General features: G+C 46.2%; 1 protein-coding gene across 1 annotated transcript in view; it reads right to left on the bottom strand.

Moving 5' to 3' along the window:
* COL22A1 (collagen type XXII alpha 1 chain) overlaps window positions 1-14,938 on the bottom strand; it is a 248,238-nt gene that overhangs the window by 125,390 nt on the left and 107,910 nt on the right. Inside the window, exons 16-21 of the mRNA XM_059901262.1 lie at window positions 14,740-14,793; window positions 14,024-14,068; window positions 8,994-9,038; window positions 8,690-8,719; window positions 8,359-8,412; window positions 4,534-4,587 (exon numbers count right to left, since the gene is read on the bottom strand). Of these exons, the coding sequence (XP_059757245.1) occupies window positions 4,534-4,587; window positions 8,359-8,412; window positions 8,690-8,719; window positions 8,994-9,038; window positions 14,024-14,068; window positions 14,740-14,793 (282 nt within the window). The remainder of the gene's footprint in view (window positions 1-4,533; window positions 4,588-8,358; window positions 8,413-8,689; window positions 8,720-8,993; window positions 9,039-14,023; window positions 14,069-14,739; window positions 14,794-14,938) is intronic.

The following is a 14,938-nucleotide window of genomic DNA, read 5'->3' as shown; positions in this document are numbered from 1 at the left end:
TTTAGGTGGGATGACGGTATTAAGGTTTTGTTTCTTTTATGTACGTGCTGAAATATTTAGAGACACAATGTGATGCTGTTTGAAATTGCTTCAAACTAACCCAGCAGTGGGTGGAGGTGGGTGAGGTGGGTGAGTCACCCACTGGCCAGTGACTTGGTAAGTGCTGAAATGGGCTTGGGGGATAAGGGGGTTTACTTCACTTTTCTTTCTATTTTTGTATATGTTTAATTTTTTTCATAATAAAACATTTTTGAACACACTCAATAGCCCCATGTCGCTCACAGTAAAAGCTAAGATCCTCACAATGGCCCACGAGGCCTGAAATGGACCTGCTCCCAGTTTTAGGACTTTGCCTCCTCCATGCTGGGCCCTTGCTCGCTCCGGCCACATAGGTCTCTGTGCTGACACACAAGCATCCGCCTGCCCCAGGGCCTTAGCTCTAGCTGTTTCCTCTGCCTGCTCAGCTCTCCCCCCAGCTACCCGTACAGCCAACTCCCTCACCTCCTGAGAACCCGCCAAAACAGGACTTTCTCCATGGGTCTTCCAGCATTGTTTATTTAAATGCTAATTAGTATGATTCTTTTCCTTGCCTACCAGAATGTAAGCATCTTGAAGGCAGGGATCTTTATTCTTCACTGAAGGATCCCACTTGCCTAGAACAATGCCCATCACCCAGTAAATGATGAAGAAATATTTGCTGAATGAATGAATTTGTGGAAGGAAGGAAAAGGGAGCAAAGAAGATGCAGGGATGGGAGAAGGGCTAGTAGAAGAAAAATGGCAGAGATGGGAAAGGACAAGAGAAACAGAAAGAGAAATCAGTCCAGGGTCCTCGAAGGATGCTGGCAGAGGTTGAAGTAAAAGCCATGTCCGTGGCCCTTTTACTTACAGATGCGCTTAGGAGCTGGAGACCAGGGAGTCCGAATAAAAGCAGATGGACATGAGCCAGTGTCCAGAGGCAGGACGTCCTCTCGGGCAGGGGGGGTACTCCCTGTGTCTGAATTACTCTCTTCAGTGTCCCATCTGTTCCTGCTGAAATCCGCTCACTCCTGCGAGGCTGCCTCAAATACCACGCTCCCTGTTGCCAGCCCCATGGCCTCTCTCCACTGAGCTCCCTCTGTCCTCTCTACACTTATAGTCCTTATTGGTCCCCACGGAGGCATCTGGCTTCCCTGTTCATGGGTCTCAAGTCCCACAGGCTGTGAGCTCCTGAGGGAGGAGACCATAATCTCTTCAGGGACCCCAGAGCATTTAGCACAGCACCTGTGCTTCGTCAGGGCACTCGTGGGCTTTGCTGGCTGACTGATGCATGGAAGGGAAGAAGGGAGGAAAGGAGAAGAAGGCCCTAGAGACACACGGTCCCGTGTGTGCGTCCCTGAGAGGCAGTGGTGGCTGGGCCTGCTGTTCATCCGTGGACAGAGGGACGGCAGCCCCTCCCCAGCAGTGTCAGGAGGCCTGGTGCTTAGACGGAGCTCAGCGACTCAGTACGTGCGCCCCTACCCCCGTCCTACCCTGACTGCTTCTCTGGGTCCCCCTCTTTTACTCCTCAAATCCCCACTCTTGGGGCACACGTCCAATCCCCAAGGCCCCTGGCCGGTGTTAGATTTGGACCAGGCCCTGCCCCCGCTGCACGGGCGGCTGGTACTATTACTCTCAGGGGTTAGAGGTGTTTCTGGGAAGGACAGCAACCATCCCTGGGCAGCACACGAACACTTTCTGGGGTGCCAGGAAGTCATGGCCAAGGAAGCGCGGCCTAGACAAGCAAGCCCAGGCAAGATTTGTCCCCCTCCCCTTAATAAGAGCCAATTAAATAAAGATATAGATTAAAAAAAAAACAAACAACCTTTGCAGTCACGCTTGCATCAAGAGTTCCACTCACCGTCTAACACTGTATTAGGAAAAGTAACACTTGGAGCAGTTCAAGGTAAGATGAGATAAGGGTCATCTAAACGTCAGTCACAGAAGGCACAGGATTGCTGTTTTCTCCTAAGACTGTGCATGAGTGTGTCAGGAGAACGAGCGCCGTGACAGCTGCCACATCCTGCTGCCCACAAAGGGCCCCATGCTGGGCACTATTTCTCACAACAACTCTGCCGGCTGGGTTGCCTTCCCACCATAACAAAGTAAACAGGCTCAGAGAGGTTGGGTGTCTTAAAGGGTCACACAGCTGCTGAGAAGTAGAGCTGAGCTTCAAACCCAGGTGCGTCTTGCTGCAAAGTCCAGGATCCTCACTCCATACAGAGGCAAAGGCAACCCAGCTTTGACCCATCTGACTGACAGTGAAACTGAGGCCAGGGCTGGTGATGTTGAGTGGGAGGTGACATATCCAAGGTCTTCCAGTAGGATAAGTGACTTCTCCCACCCGCCCTACCTTCATGACACCCTGCCATTCTTCAGAGCTAGCCTTCACAATAAGCCTCCTTTAGAATCTTGAGATTTCAAGATTGTTATAGGATGCAGAGGTGCCTGGAAACCAAAAGAGGAAGTTCACTGGTGGGTAAGGACCGGCTGGAGTCTGTGCTGAGTCACAGGAACAGGTCAGCCCACTTCAGAACTGAGGAGGCACAGTGTGGTCAGTGGGCCCAACCGCCTTAGACAGAGTGAATCCCAGCACATCTGTGACACCATCCGCTTCACTGAGCTACGGCATCTCCAGGCCATATGTGAAGCCATACACGGGACTGCGGCAGCCTCTGCCACGTGCCAGGACCCTCATTTCCACCCATCTGTCAGGTCACCCGGCCTCTGAACTAAAACCTCCAAGGGCAATGAGCTCACTACCACCAGGGGCTGCCTCACGGTCTCTGGATGCTTGTGCCCTGGGGCTGTTTTCTTAAGTGAACCAGTAAAAGACGCTACAAGCTTCACTATTCATAATAGCTAAGACATGGAAACAACCTAAATCTCCATCGACAGACAAACGGATAAAGATGTGGTGTATACATACAATGGAATATTACACAGCCATAAAAAAGAATGAAATAATGCCATTTGCAGCAACATGGATGGACCTAGAGATTATCATACTAAGTGAAGTGAGTCAGAAAGAGAAGTACAAATATCATATGATAGCACTTATATGTGGAATCTAAAATATGACACAAGGGGCTTCCCTGGTGGCACAGTGGTTAAGAATCCACCTGCCAATGCAGGGGACACGGGTTTGAGCCCTGGTCTAGGAAGATCCCACATGCCCCAGAGCAACTAAGCCTGTGCACCACAACTACTGAGCCTGTGCTCTAGAGCCCGTGAGCCACAACTACTGAGCCCATGTGCCACAACTACTGAAGCCCATGCGCGTAGAGCCCGTGCTCTGCACAAGAGAAGCCACTGCAGTGAGAAGCCCGCGCACTGCAATGAGGAGTAGCCCCCGCTCGCTGCGACTAGAGAAAGCCCGTGCACAGCAACCGAGACCCAATGCAGCCAAAAATAAATAAATAAAATAAATTTATTAAAAAAATAAATAAAATAAAATATGACACAAATGAACTTATCTACGAAACAGACCCACAGACATAGAGAACAGACGGCGGTTGCCAAGGGGGAGGAGGGCGGGGAGAGGATGGAGTGGGAGTTTGGGGTTAGCACATGCAAACTAGTATATATAGAGTGGATAACAACAAGGTCCTACTGTAGAGCACAGGGAATTATATTCAGTATTCTGTGATAAACCATAATGAACAAGAAAATAAAAAAGAATGTATATATATGGATAACTGAATCACTTTGTTGTACAGCAAAAATTAACGTTGTAAATCAACTATACGTGAATAAAACAAACTAAAAAAATATGTTACAAGCTTAAGGGCTCGAGGTCAGGAAATGTGAGTTGAGTCCTTACTCTGTGCCAGGCATCTACTGGGAACTGAGGACAGAGCTGAGGTTAGTCCCAGTTTGCCGTGAGGGCACTGAGCAGAGAGATGCCACGCCCTCTACCTTAAAACACAGTGTCAGGAGCTGTGCTTACTGGTGGATTCAAACCCATAAGGTGTGCACCGTCTGGATAAAAAGACAAGGGCTAAATGAAATGAAATACCATAAGAAATTATGATATGGTATTCAAAAATAATGTAGATGTTTAGATTGGAGTAGCTAACAGCCTACTGGCAGACCTCTATTCTTTCACTGTTATTTTTTCTTATTCTTTCCTTAAGACTTAGCTCGAACATTACCACTTTCAGGAAGCCCTGGCTGGCCCCCAGGTTGGGTCAGTTGCCCCTTCCCTGTGTTCTCTCAGTACTGGGCGTCCTTCTACTGGGGCTCTGATCACACAGGGATGTGAGTTTCTATATACATGACTCATGGCAGACCACAGACTCATCTGCATGAGATGACCCAGGACCCAACTCAAGGCTGAACATGTAGCCCATCCTCAACCACTGTTGATGAACTCAATCTAACCCTTCAATCTGCTTCCACTATTCATTCCAAGCTCCCAAGACTGGGGCCATCTCCTCTGTCTGAGCAGCAAAGATGAGGGGTGGGGGCAGTGCGGCTGAGTTGGGGCACCAGAAAGGAAAGACAGTTTACTTACTCGGAGACCTGGCAAACCAGGAGGTCCATCCTTGCCTTCTGGACCCATCAGACCCTTTAGAAGGAGGAGAAAGGGGAAAAAACAAGAGAGACAGACCATGGTAAATACAGAGTAAAGACCACAGGATATACTTTGCCCTGTCACTCTCATTGGATAGGAAAATACCATCCCATTCCAGTGGGGAAACTGGGAGGTTAGAAGAGAAAAAAACATCCTATTCCGTCAAATCTATAACACTTAAAATATGTGCACCTATCTGATGTAATTAAGTGTGATTAACAACCAAGATGTAGGCACCATCATTCACACTTTAAAGATGAGTACAGTAAGGACCAAAGGCCTTGCATCAGTGCTTTGTAAAAAGTGCGCACAAAAGAGGTGCCTGGAATCCAAGTGTCTTTAGCTCTAAGCCTGGTGCCTTTGCCCCTGTATCTTGCTAGTTCGGCAATAACTGGCTTGGGTTATCTGACTCCCCATCAACTGCGATATGCAAAATGACAGTCTGGATAAATAAATGAAATCATCTGAGAAAGATCAATTTCCACAAAGCAAAAAAACACAAACAAACAAAAAACAAAAAACAAACTGGTGCAGGAAGAGGTCATACTGACCTAAGTAAAATCCTGCCCCCTAACACCTCACTAGGTACCTGCTGCCTGACCTCAGACAAGTCACTGGGCATCTGTGGACCTCAGTTAGTGCATCTCCAACGTGAGGATAATAAACTTTCCTACCGAGTGGTTGTGAGGACCACATGAAGGATGGGTACAAAAGCCCTGACAAAGCACCTCCTGACAGCACCCTGATTTATACCCAAATGTATAATGAGGTCACGTAGAATACGGCATGAAATGTGAATGGGAAAATGAAAACTTCAGCTCTAACTGTGACTCTTACCACCAACTTTACGGGTGAATTTGGGCCAGAAATTCCCTCTCTGTGCTTCAATTTCCTCATCTTCAATAATATGATTATCATGCAAACAGCTACTATTGCCACATTTTGCATAACTATTAAGTGATGGAATTGTATTTAGGTCTAAGGTCTTTTCCCTTAATAACACCATAAAAATGAATACATGAATGGACAAACCGTAGTAATTAAAGGTTTAAATCTCCCTTCCTCACAAGGATTACTGCAGTGAGCTCAGGGCACACATCAAGGGAAGGAAGACCCTGCAGAAGTGAGTTTTCATTAAGCATCAAGAGATGTCTCACATTTGGTCTGCCCAGCTGGCCCTTCTTTATTACACTTAACCAAACATTGCTAAAACTACCAGAACTGTTTCATCTTGGGGAAAGAATCAAAGATGCAAGCCTCCTCAACAAGGATGGAGAATGCCACACACTGTTTCCATTTAGAGAATGGGGTACATTTTCCTCTTTCTGGGATTGCTAAACACAAACTCAAAATTTTCCATTCTCAGCAGAAGTCACTGAAGCCAGGTTCTCGATTTGATTCAATCCAAAGAATATTTAGGGAGCAACTGCTCTGAGGAAGGCCCTGGGCTAGGTGCTGCTGGGGATTCAAAAGAGACAGAAATAACAATTGATATCAGTATTGGGCTTAATAAGGCTTCACAGAACAGTGCTTCCTACATTAACTCATTTAACCCTCACAGCACATTTATGTAGGAAATGATGTCGATGACGATGATTTCCAACTTAGGAAAGCAGAAGAGGATAAGAGGGGTAGAGTTCAAAAACCCAAAGCTACTTGGTGGATGAACTGGGACATGGAACCAGATGCTCTGGCCCTAACCCCAAGTGCCTTCCATGGCCACATTGCTCCTTATGAGCTCAGACTGCAATCAGGTCCCACTCTGATGTCCCTCCTGAATATCTGTCAGGGGGGTCACTCCATCATAAGCATGTATTAAGTTCCCACCATGTGATAAACATGTGGATTTAGAGACAGGAGAGATATTGGCTGTGGCCTTAAGAACCTCCCACTCCTGGTCTCTCATCACTGTTCCCCATTTTTCACAAGGTCTTTAGGTAGGCTGTTGGGTTTCTGAACTCCTTCCAAGGGAATTTCATCACCAACATCATGCATTGTACTCAATCCCATTCTATCAAGAGTATCTACCCCAGAGGACCTCTTCAGAACCCTGGACAGCTCCACGGGGCTGCAGGGTTGAGGTAGTCTGGTGTTTGCAAGTACTGAGGGTTCAGGAGCCTCTCCTTGTCCTATACAATGGGTCACAGGAATGACCCATGCAGAGAATTCTCATTAATCATCTAGAGATTGCAAGTGTTTACTCACAATTATTTCTTTTTCACACTCCTTTCACATGGATCAGTCCATGTGCTTTCCTCCCTGTATCTCCAGCCTTAATATTTCGATTGCTATAAAATAAAGTACGTGACCACAAGTGTTTGAGGTTTCCTCCTTCTCTCCCTCCCTCATTCACCATAACAAAGTTTACATGAGGGGGAAGGACTGCCCATTATTACATCCCAGATCCCAGAGTGAGAGATCAAGAAGGCTGCCTCATGAAGTAAGCAGGGCTGAGCACTCCTAGCTTCTTATCCCTTAGTGGGAGCCACGAAGTAAAGTAATTCTCCTCTGTGCATCTCAGAGGATATACTGCTGCATTGTGCACTCAGGAATGAAAAGAGCATGGACTAGTCTGTCAGACAGGTCTGGGTTCAAAGCTCAGTTCTGCTTCTTAGCTGTATAACTTTGTGCAAGCTACTTAGTATCTCTGTACCAATGTCTTCATTGGTAAAAGTAGAAAAATAACAGCTTCACCCTTGCAAACTTAATATGCATATGTTTGCATGTAAAACATACTACAGTACAGATGGTCAGTACTTGCCAATTATGACCTGAAATATATGTGCATATATGCACAGAGAGCTAAATACTGAGAGCATACTGCATTACCTGCATTATCTACTTTAAATCTCTCAACAGTTATAACAATGGTGGAGAGCTCTGGAAACCAAGCCTTGGAAAGGTTAAGCAAGGTATCTAAGGTTATAGAGACAGAAGGGAGCTTTTCTGACCTGAACTTTTCGATATGAAATTGTTCTAATTATACTGGCATTAAAAACATCTTCTAAGTTTCTTCTAGTTTTGTCCCAGCAAAAATATACACATTTATCCTAATGAGGAATGGGCCTTATTATAAATCCAATTATAAATCTGATTTATGGACATTTCAGGATAAGAGTTGTTTTATTTCCTTCAGTAAAACAGTCACTTGAAAGAAGCAACAGCATGTTACCAGGAGGAGCAAGGTTCAATCACTGACCTGTGGAATTTACTGTATTCTTATTAATTATCCTTAGTATCTGAACTCACATCAAAAATGATCACAGAGTCCCTTTGAATGGCCTCTTCCCAAATGGTTATTTACACATCATTAAATTCTTAACAGAGGGAGAAACCGAAGGCTGAAGTGTTCCAAACCGCTGCAAAGTCGGTATTAATGAGAAACATGCGAAAAGCAAATGTGCACTGGAAATGATTCAACTGGCATTGAAGTGTCCAATGTTTTTATTCCACTTTATGTGAAAGGAAACTAAAACAGCAGACTGAACACCAGAAACCCCAATCCTGGCATGTTTGGGACTGGGGGCTCTGAAGGCAGGCGGCCTGGGCTTCAAGTCCAGTTCCACACTTGCTAACTGCATGATCCGTGCCCAGTGACTTCAGTCTTCAAGGCCCAGTTTCCTCCTGTGCTAGATGCTGACAACAACCCCTGTCACTCAGGGTGACGGGATGAGCTTCTGAAATAACGCAGAGCTCGGAAGCGAGAATGGCTATGATTGTCCAGACCTAGAGGTGTGGACCCCGGGCTGGGGAGGGATGACTTACCGGAGCGCCTGGTGGCCCAGGAGGGCCCTGGTGACCTCGTGGTCCCGGGGTTCCCTGGTAACACAAGTCAAACTAGAATTAGCCATGACTCCCCGTCTTTATGCCCTGGGCCACCACCCATGACCCTTTGCTGACTCAGAGTTTTCTTCCCAAGTTCCCAAAGGGGACCCAGAGACACAGGGTGGGAATCTGCATTCTTGGCAGAGTCAACTTGACCTGTCTCTGAAGGGCTCCACCTGAGCTCAGCAAGCAGTGCCACCCCACGCCAGTGGCCTTCCTATTTCTGCCACCACCTAAAGCCCCACGATGAGAGGACCCACATCCCTCTTACCTGCTCGCCCTTCAGGCCCTCTCTCTGCACCTGAGGGACAAACCAGATGTCAACAAAGCTGGTGGCACTTTCTTAATAGTCACCCTCACTCCACTTCATGGCGCGTAGGCACACAGCCTGCCGGAAGGCAGCAGTTTCTGACTTGTCTCTGATTTTACCCCATTTTCAGTGGGCAAAGGCTTGTATTCAGCTCGTGTCATCAGAACAGTTCCGCCTCATTCTCAGAGGCAACGATTCTCCCAACTACACAATCCTATCAGTGTCTGAGTCCGTGATTCCAACCACGGGTGACTGCATCACTTACCACCGAGCCCGGTACCCCGGGAGGTCCTGCCGGCCCCACGGCACCCTGCGGAGAAATGACAAACGTTCCAACAGAGGGTACTTTGTTCCCTTTGTGCATATACATACACATACATACACACACACACCTGTGTGTGTACGTATATATATATATACACTTTCTTTTTCAGATTCTTTTCCATTATGGGTTATTACAAGATATTGAGTATAGTTCCCTGTACTATACAGTAGGCCCTGTTGTGTACCTATTTTATAGATAGTAGTGTGTACCTGGTAAGCCCAAACTCCTAATTTATCTCTCCCCCCTTTCCCCTTTGGTAACCATAAGTTTGTTTCCTGTATCCGTGAGTCAATTTCTGTTTTGTAAATAAGTTCATTTGTATCATTTTTCTTTAGATTCCACAAATGTGTGGTATCATATGATATCTGTCTTTCTCTCTCTGACTTACTTCACTTAATATGATAATCTCCAGCAATCCCACTCCTGGGCATGTATCCAGACAAAACTCTAATCCAAAAAGATACATGCACCCCAATGTTCACAGCAGCACTATTTATAACAGCCAAGACGTGGAAGCAACCTAAGTGTCCATCGACAGATGAATGGATAAGGAAGATGTGGCACATACATACAGTGGAACGTGACTCAGCCATAAAGAGAATGAAATAATGCCGTCGGCAGAACACGGATGGACCCAGAGAGGATCACATTAACAGAGGGTACTTTCTGCCACCTGCTCCTGCTGGTCCCCACACCCCCAAGGCCCCCGCTCACCCACGCACGTCCTCAGGACCACCTCCTTCTCTGCGCTCCAGCACACACGCCATCATGTGGGCTGACTTAACAATCTCAAGTGTCCTGTCTCATTCGTACCTCTGCATCAAGGTTGCAGGAGCCTTGCTCTCGCTTACGTACCCAGTGCCTACACCTGGCTGGCGCTCTTCCCGCCACTTTCCCGCTCAAGAGCACCCCTTGCTCCACTGTTCAGTGAGCACCTGCTCGCAGCAGGCTCCGCACCACGCACATCAAGAGAGTGATCACACCCTATGGCGCGTCCTCTGCGCCCAGTCACGGGTTCAGCACGTGGTCAGCGCGCAGTAAATACTTAGCAAGTGACAACTACCACAGATGCTGTGATGAGGCCTGTCCGTTGTCACCAGATCATGACGTACAGAAGTTTTGTTTTCTGCCTCCTTCTGCCTTACCGCCAGGCTCTGATGCCTGTGGCTAGGTCAGGTTTTCCAGAGCATGGGCTACATCTTGGTTCTACATGGGGCACATCTGTCGACAGAAAAATCTTCACTGTTACTACCCTAGTGCCCTATAGCTAAAACGAGGACACTGCTTGTAGTCAATGTTCCCACATGTAGCTTGGAGATATGACTGCATTTTCCCTAGAGGCTCGCTCAGGGAGCACAGGAAGCCTTGAAAAACTAATGTTGAATAAGTTGGCAAAGAGTAAATGAGTTGCTGGATAAATAGGAAAGCATCTATTAAATCCTAAGGCTGAGGATTAAGAAAGAAGGACTCAGGGCACGTCTGTCACCCTTCATTGCATTTGAGGTTCTATCTTATGGACAGGACCTATTTTCTCTGACTGGTGCAGTTACAATTCTGATGGTCCCACTGCTTTCTAAGACTTGGAAAAAAATCACATCTCTTTACATAGCATCGGGTGTTTTCCTAAAATCTCAATTAAGAATGTCTTTTTAAAACAGACTTTTTTTAGAGCAGTTTTTAGCCACACAGCAAAGTTGCGTGGCAAGTACAGAGTTAATGAGGAGTGTCGATTTGCCTTGCTGTACCTGCCTTTCTGTGTCTCCCATGCAATAACCGAGTCCTGCCTCAGACACGTGTTTCCATTCTTGCTTTTCCTTTCCATGACACCACCACCCACATACACACGGGTGCACACACATGCTCACACGCGGCACTCTTTATCACCCTATATCCCCTCTACACACTTCTCGACCTGGACGCAAGCCCAGATGCACGCAATCAGAACCCAGCTCGGGTGTGTCTTCTCCATTCCCCCATGAGCCTTCTTTAACTCTCCCAAGCAGAAGTCTTTTTTCCCTACACGCCCCCAAACCTTATTAATATTTTGCCAATATGATTGTTAGAAGACATTCTGAACTATACTGTAATACTTTTGTGTGGCTGTCTTAAATGTACAAAAATATAATATATATAAATATTGATATATATAACATATATACATAAATATGTATTACATATAAATGAGAGAGAGAGAGAGCTTTATGTGGCTGAATAATGAATCTTTTGAGGTTCATACTGTATCTTTCTTCTTTTATTTACATGCTGCCTCATTATTACATTTATTTTTATTGTCTCCATTGTTGCATTTCTCATCATCATTACACCACGGAAGTGAAGTTCAATGATAGTTATGAAATCAATTAATCAACGCATGTTTTCTCACTTGCATAGGTAATGTTACAGACTATGAGATCAAATGTATTAAACCATTATTAAGGAAAACTAAGATCCTACAGTCCATCCATAAGAATTGTGTATGTATAGCTAATAGATATCGGATCCTTTTTAAACGCCTGGCCTTGTTCCAAGGACTTGACATGACGTAAATCTTGTCCTCTCAGATACTACCCTACCTTAGAGATGAGGACGCTGAAGCACAGAGATGTTCAAGGTCAAAAAAGCTCGTCTGTCCTTGAATCGCTTTCTTTCCACCACGTGGGTGCCATTTTTTTCAAAGATCTATTTTATCCCTTGGGGCAGTCAGCCTCCAAGATGGCCCCCGCCTCCCGATTCACATCCTGCGCAGGACCACACTGCACCACTGCTCATCTATGTGGCCAGTAACACACAGCAGAAGTCAGAGGTACTGCTGCAGGATGAGGTTATAAGACATGACTGTGGGTTCCCCCTGCCAGACCCCAGTCTCAGAGCGCTCACAACGCACTCTGGGGAAGTGATTTCCACTTCTGTGAGCAGCCCCAGGGAGAGGCCCGTGTAATGAGGCCAATGGCCACCAAGGAACCGAGGCTTCCAACCACCCTGTGAGTGAGCTTGGAAGTGGATTCTTCAGATGACATAACTACACCCTGGCGACAGCTCGGCCTCCTGGGAGACTCCGAGCCAGAGTAGCCCAGCCGTGCCACTCCTAGATTCCTGGCCCTCAGAAACTGGGCGAGACCACACTTCTCAGGTTCAGGATGATTTGTTATGCAGCAGAAGATAACTAATATATCCATGGAGTCAATCCATTAAAACTCTTAATACAGAAAAGGTAGAGCATCCCCTGATATTGAGGTCTGTGGTGCATCATCGTATGGGCAGCTAGATCTATACACCTTGGTCTGTAGCCACTGTGGCGTCTTGAACAAGACACCCTACTTCTCTGGGCCTCTGTTTTCTCATCTGTAAAGTTAGGGGGTTTAAAAGATCAGCTCTATGGTTCCAATGACTTTCTCAAATTGTAAAGCAGCTAAGATTTGTCCCAGTGATGTTCTCTCAGAATGAGCTGAGACACATTCTATCACCTGAGAACCACTGGTTTCTCGACTCTTCCAATGAATGCCCCATATCATACCATGACCCTTGACCGTGTCTTCCCATTTCTGCTGCATTCATCATAATAAGCAATGTACAACTCAGCTGCTTACCAATCAGGAGGGGCCAAACACCTCTATAAATGAAGTGGAAGGTTGGAATTTATAACACACACAGACACACACACACACACAAACACACACACAGTATTGGGAAAGAGCTGTCACCTAGATCCAAACTTTAAGACACATTCTCTCTTCAGGACTTGAAATAAACTATTTATTTTAGGATTTAGCATCCCCTCTCAAGGAACTGCAAGAATACATTAAAACCCTGACACTAGGATAACATAACAATGTAAATCTCAACTCTAAAAATACTTCGAGAGAGAATAATTAACTCAGCTAGAATTGAAGCTCAAGTGAGCAAGTTTGGAAGAGATCAATATTCTCCAGCCACCTTTCCTAAACAGAGGCTTGTTTAGCTTGTATATCTTTTTATTTATTTATAACTATACCCTGTCTGCTTCGGTAAAGAGTCAGAGCAGCCTTTTTCTTTTCCTTTATTTTCAGCATGTGCTGAGAACTCGTCTGGATCGGGCAGTGACATTCACCTGAACTCTGCAGTGTGACACTGAGAAATGCTGCATCCCTGGTCTCACCCTCCTTGGTTTAGCTGGATTCCTCCTGCTGCCCATCTCTCTCCTAGCTGTTCTCAGACCCAAAGTCTGATATATTTCCTAAGGGCCTAAGATCTGTAAGAAAATCTTTCTCTTGTACTCAAATGCAGGGCTGTATTTCATCACTCCTCCCACTATAATCCAGAACGCAGCACACCTTCTTAGTTTCCCTCTGTGACCCTGAATGCCTGGGAAGGTTATTATCTTCATACAGTTTCATAGCACTTCACAGTTTACAAAGAAATTTCACATGCAGTTCTTTCTGTTGAGATAAATAAATCCTAAGCAGCAAATTCACTGAGTTAAGCCTTGTTGTGAAAATGTTCTAGAATAGATGACCAGCAGGATGAGATAAAACCTTATATTATTTATGAAATATCTAGCACATTTTCAGGAGTATAATTCTGGTTAAAAAAGAAAAAACAACTAAATGTTGCAGAGGAGAGAGAAGGAGAAAAGGAGAAAGAGGAAAAGGCGTCTGTGAGGATTTTTTTTTGCAGTTGTTCATATTCTGCGTTAGTCCAAAAAGCCATTTAAGGGCAGCACAATATTTTAATATGTCCGGATGTTATATAATAGGGATTTTCGTTTGTTTTTTAAATAGATTTTTATTCCTAAAAGTAGAAAAAAATGTTTAAATACAATAACCAGAAATTTCTTGTAGGCTGAGTTCTAATACCTGACTCACCACCTTTGTCTGCACTTTGTTCCCAGAACTCCAGCCTGGGCCCTCCAACACACACACCCCAGGCTCTGATTTGTTCAGCTCACACACCCGCTTGTCAAGAGCCATCTGTCACCCCAGGGCCTGGCTTACCTTTTCTCCCTGGGGCCCTGGCACGCCAGGAGGGCCGGGTCTTCCCTGGAGGAAAGAAGGAAAGGAAGGCCGTCAGGGGCAGCAGAGGAGAAGGAAGAGGCCGAGGGCAATGCGCCTCCAAATCTGTACCTGGCCTTTTCCCCAGAAGGCACCGGTCCCCTTTGACGAGGCTTCCCAGACTGCACTTATTGCTAGAAAGTTCTTCCTCAACTAACCCAATGCCGCATCTCCATGTGGTCCCCTCTGGGCTCATAGATGCATCTTCCCACACCATCCTACACTTGCCTTTATTTTCCACTTAACAGTGTATCTCAGAGAATATCATATCAGGACATTAGAAGCTCTATTAATTTCCACATTAATTTTATATTATTCTCCTGTATCTATTGATGAGCATTAGGGCTGTTAGTAATCTTTTACTCTCGGGGACAGGACTGCAATGAATACAGCACTTTGAACACGTGCGCGTCGCCCACGGCCTTTACGTTAATGATCACGTGTCGTACTGCTGAGGTGAGAATGGATTTAACGTGGTGTGCTCTCTGGAATCCCTCCACTCTGGCGTGGAGGAGCCCACGTGAGGCCGTAAGCTGGGGGCTGGTCGCTAACCCTCCTGGAACCCCCAGCAGAGCAGGACAAAGGCCACAGCCCCCAGGCCCTATGAGCTCTGCACAGGTCCCAGTCCCGTCCGGCCCCCGGAGCCAATGCCTGCCGACCTGCTTTCCAGTGTCCCCGTGCTTCCCGGGGAATCCATCCAGGCCTCTCTCCCCCTGGCAAAAGAAGGAAAGAGAAGAAATGAAGAACGGAGGGGCATCCCCGGGGTCAATGTCATAGAAAAGGAAAGGCAAGCAAAGGCCCTTAGTTCCCGAGCATGCTCTGTTCTCCACGAGGCACCAGGAGAGCCAAACACACACA

Source organism: Balaenoptera ricei, chromosome 17 (assembly GCF_028023285.1).
Source record: "Balaenoptera ricei isolate mBalRic1 chromosome 17, mBalRic1.hap2, whole genome shotgun sequence".
Lineage (NCBI taxonomy): Eukaryota > Metazoa > Chordata > Mammalia > Artiodactyla > Balaenopteridae > Balaenoptera > Balaenoptera ricei.
Note: the sequence above shows the minus strand (reverse complement) of the source record. Positions and strands in the feature narration are given on the sequence as shown.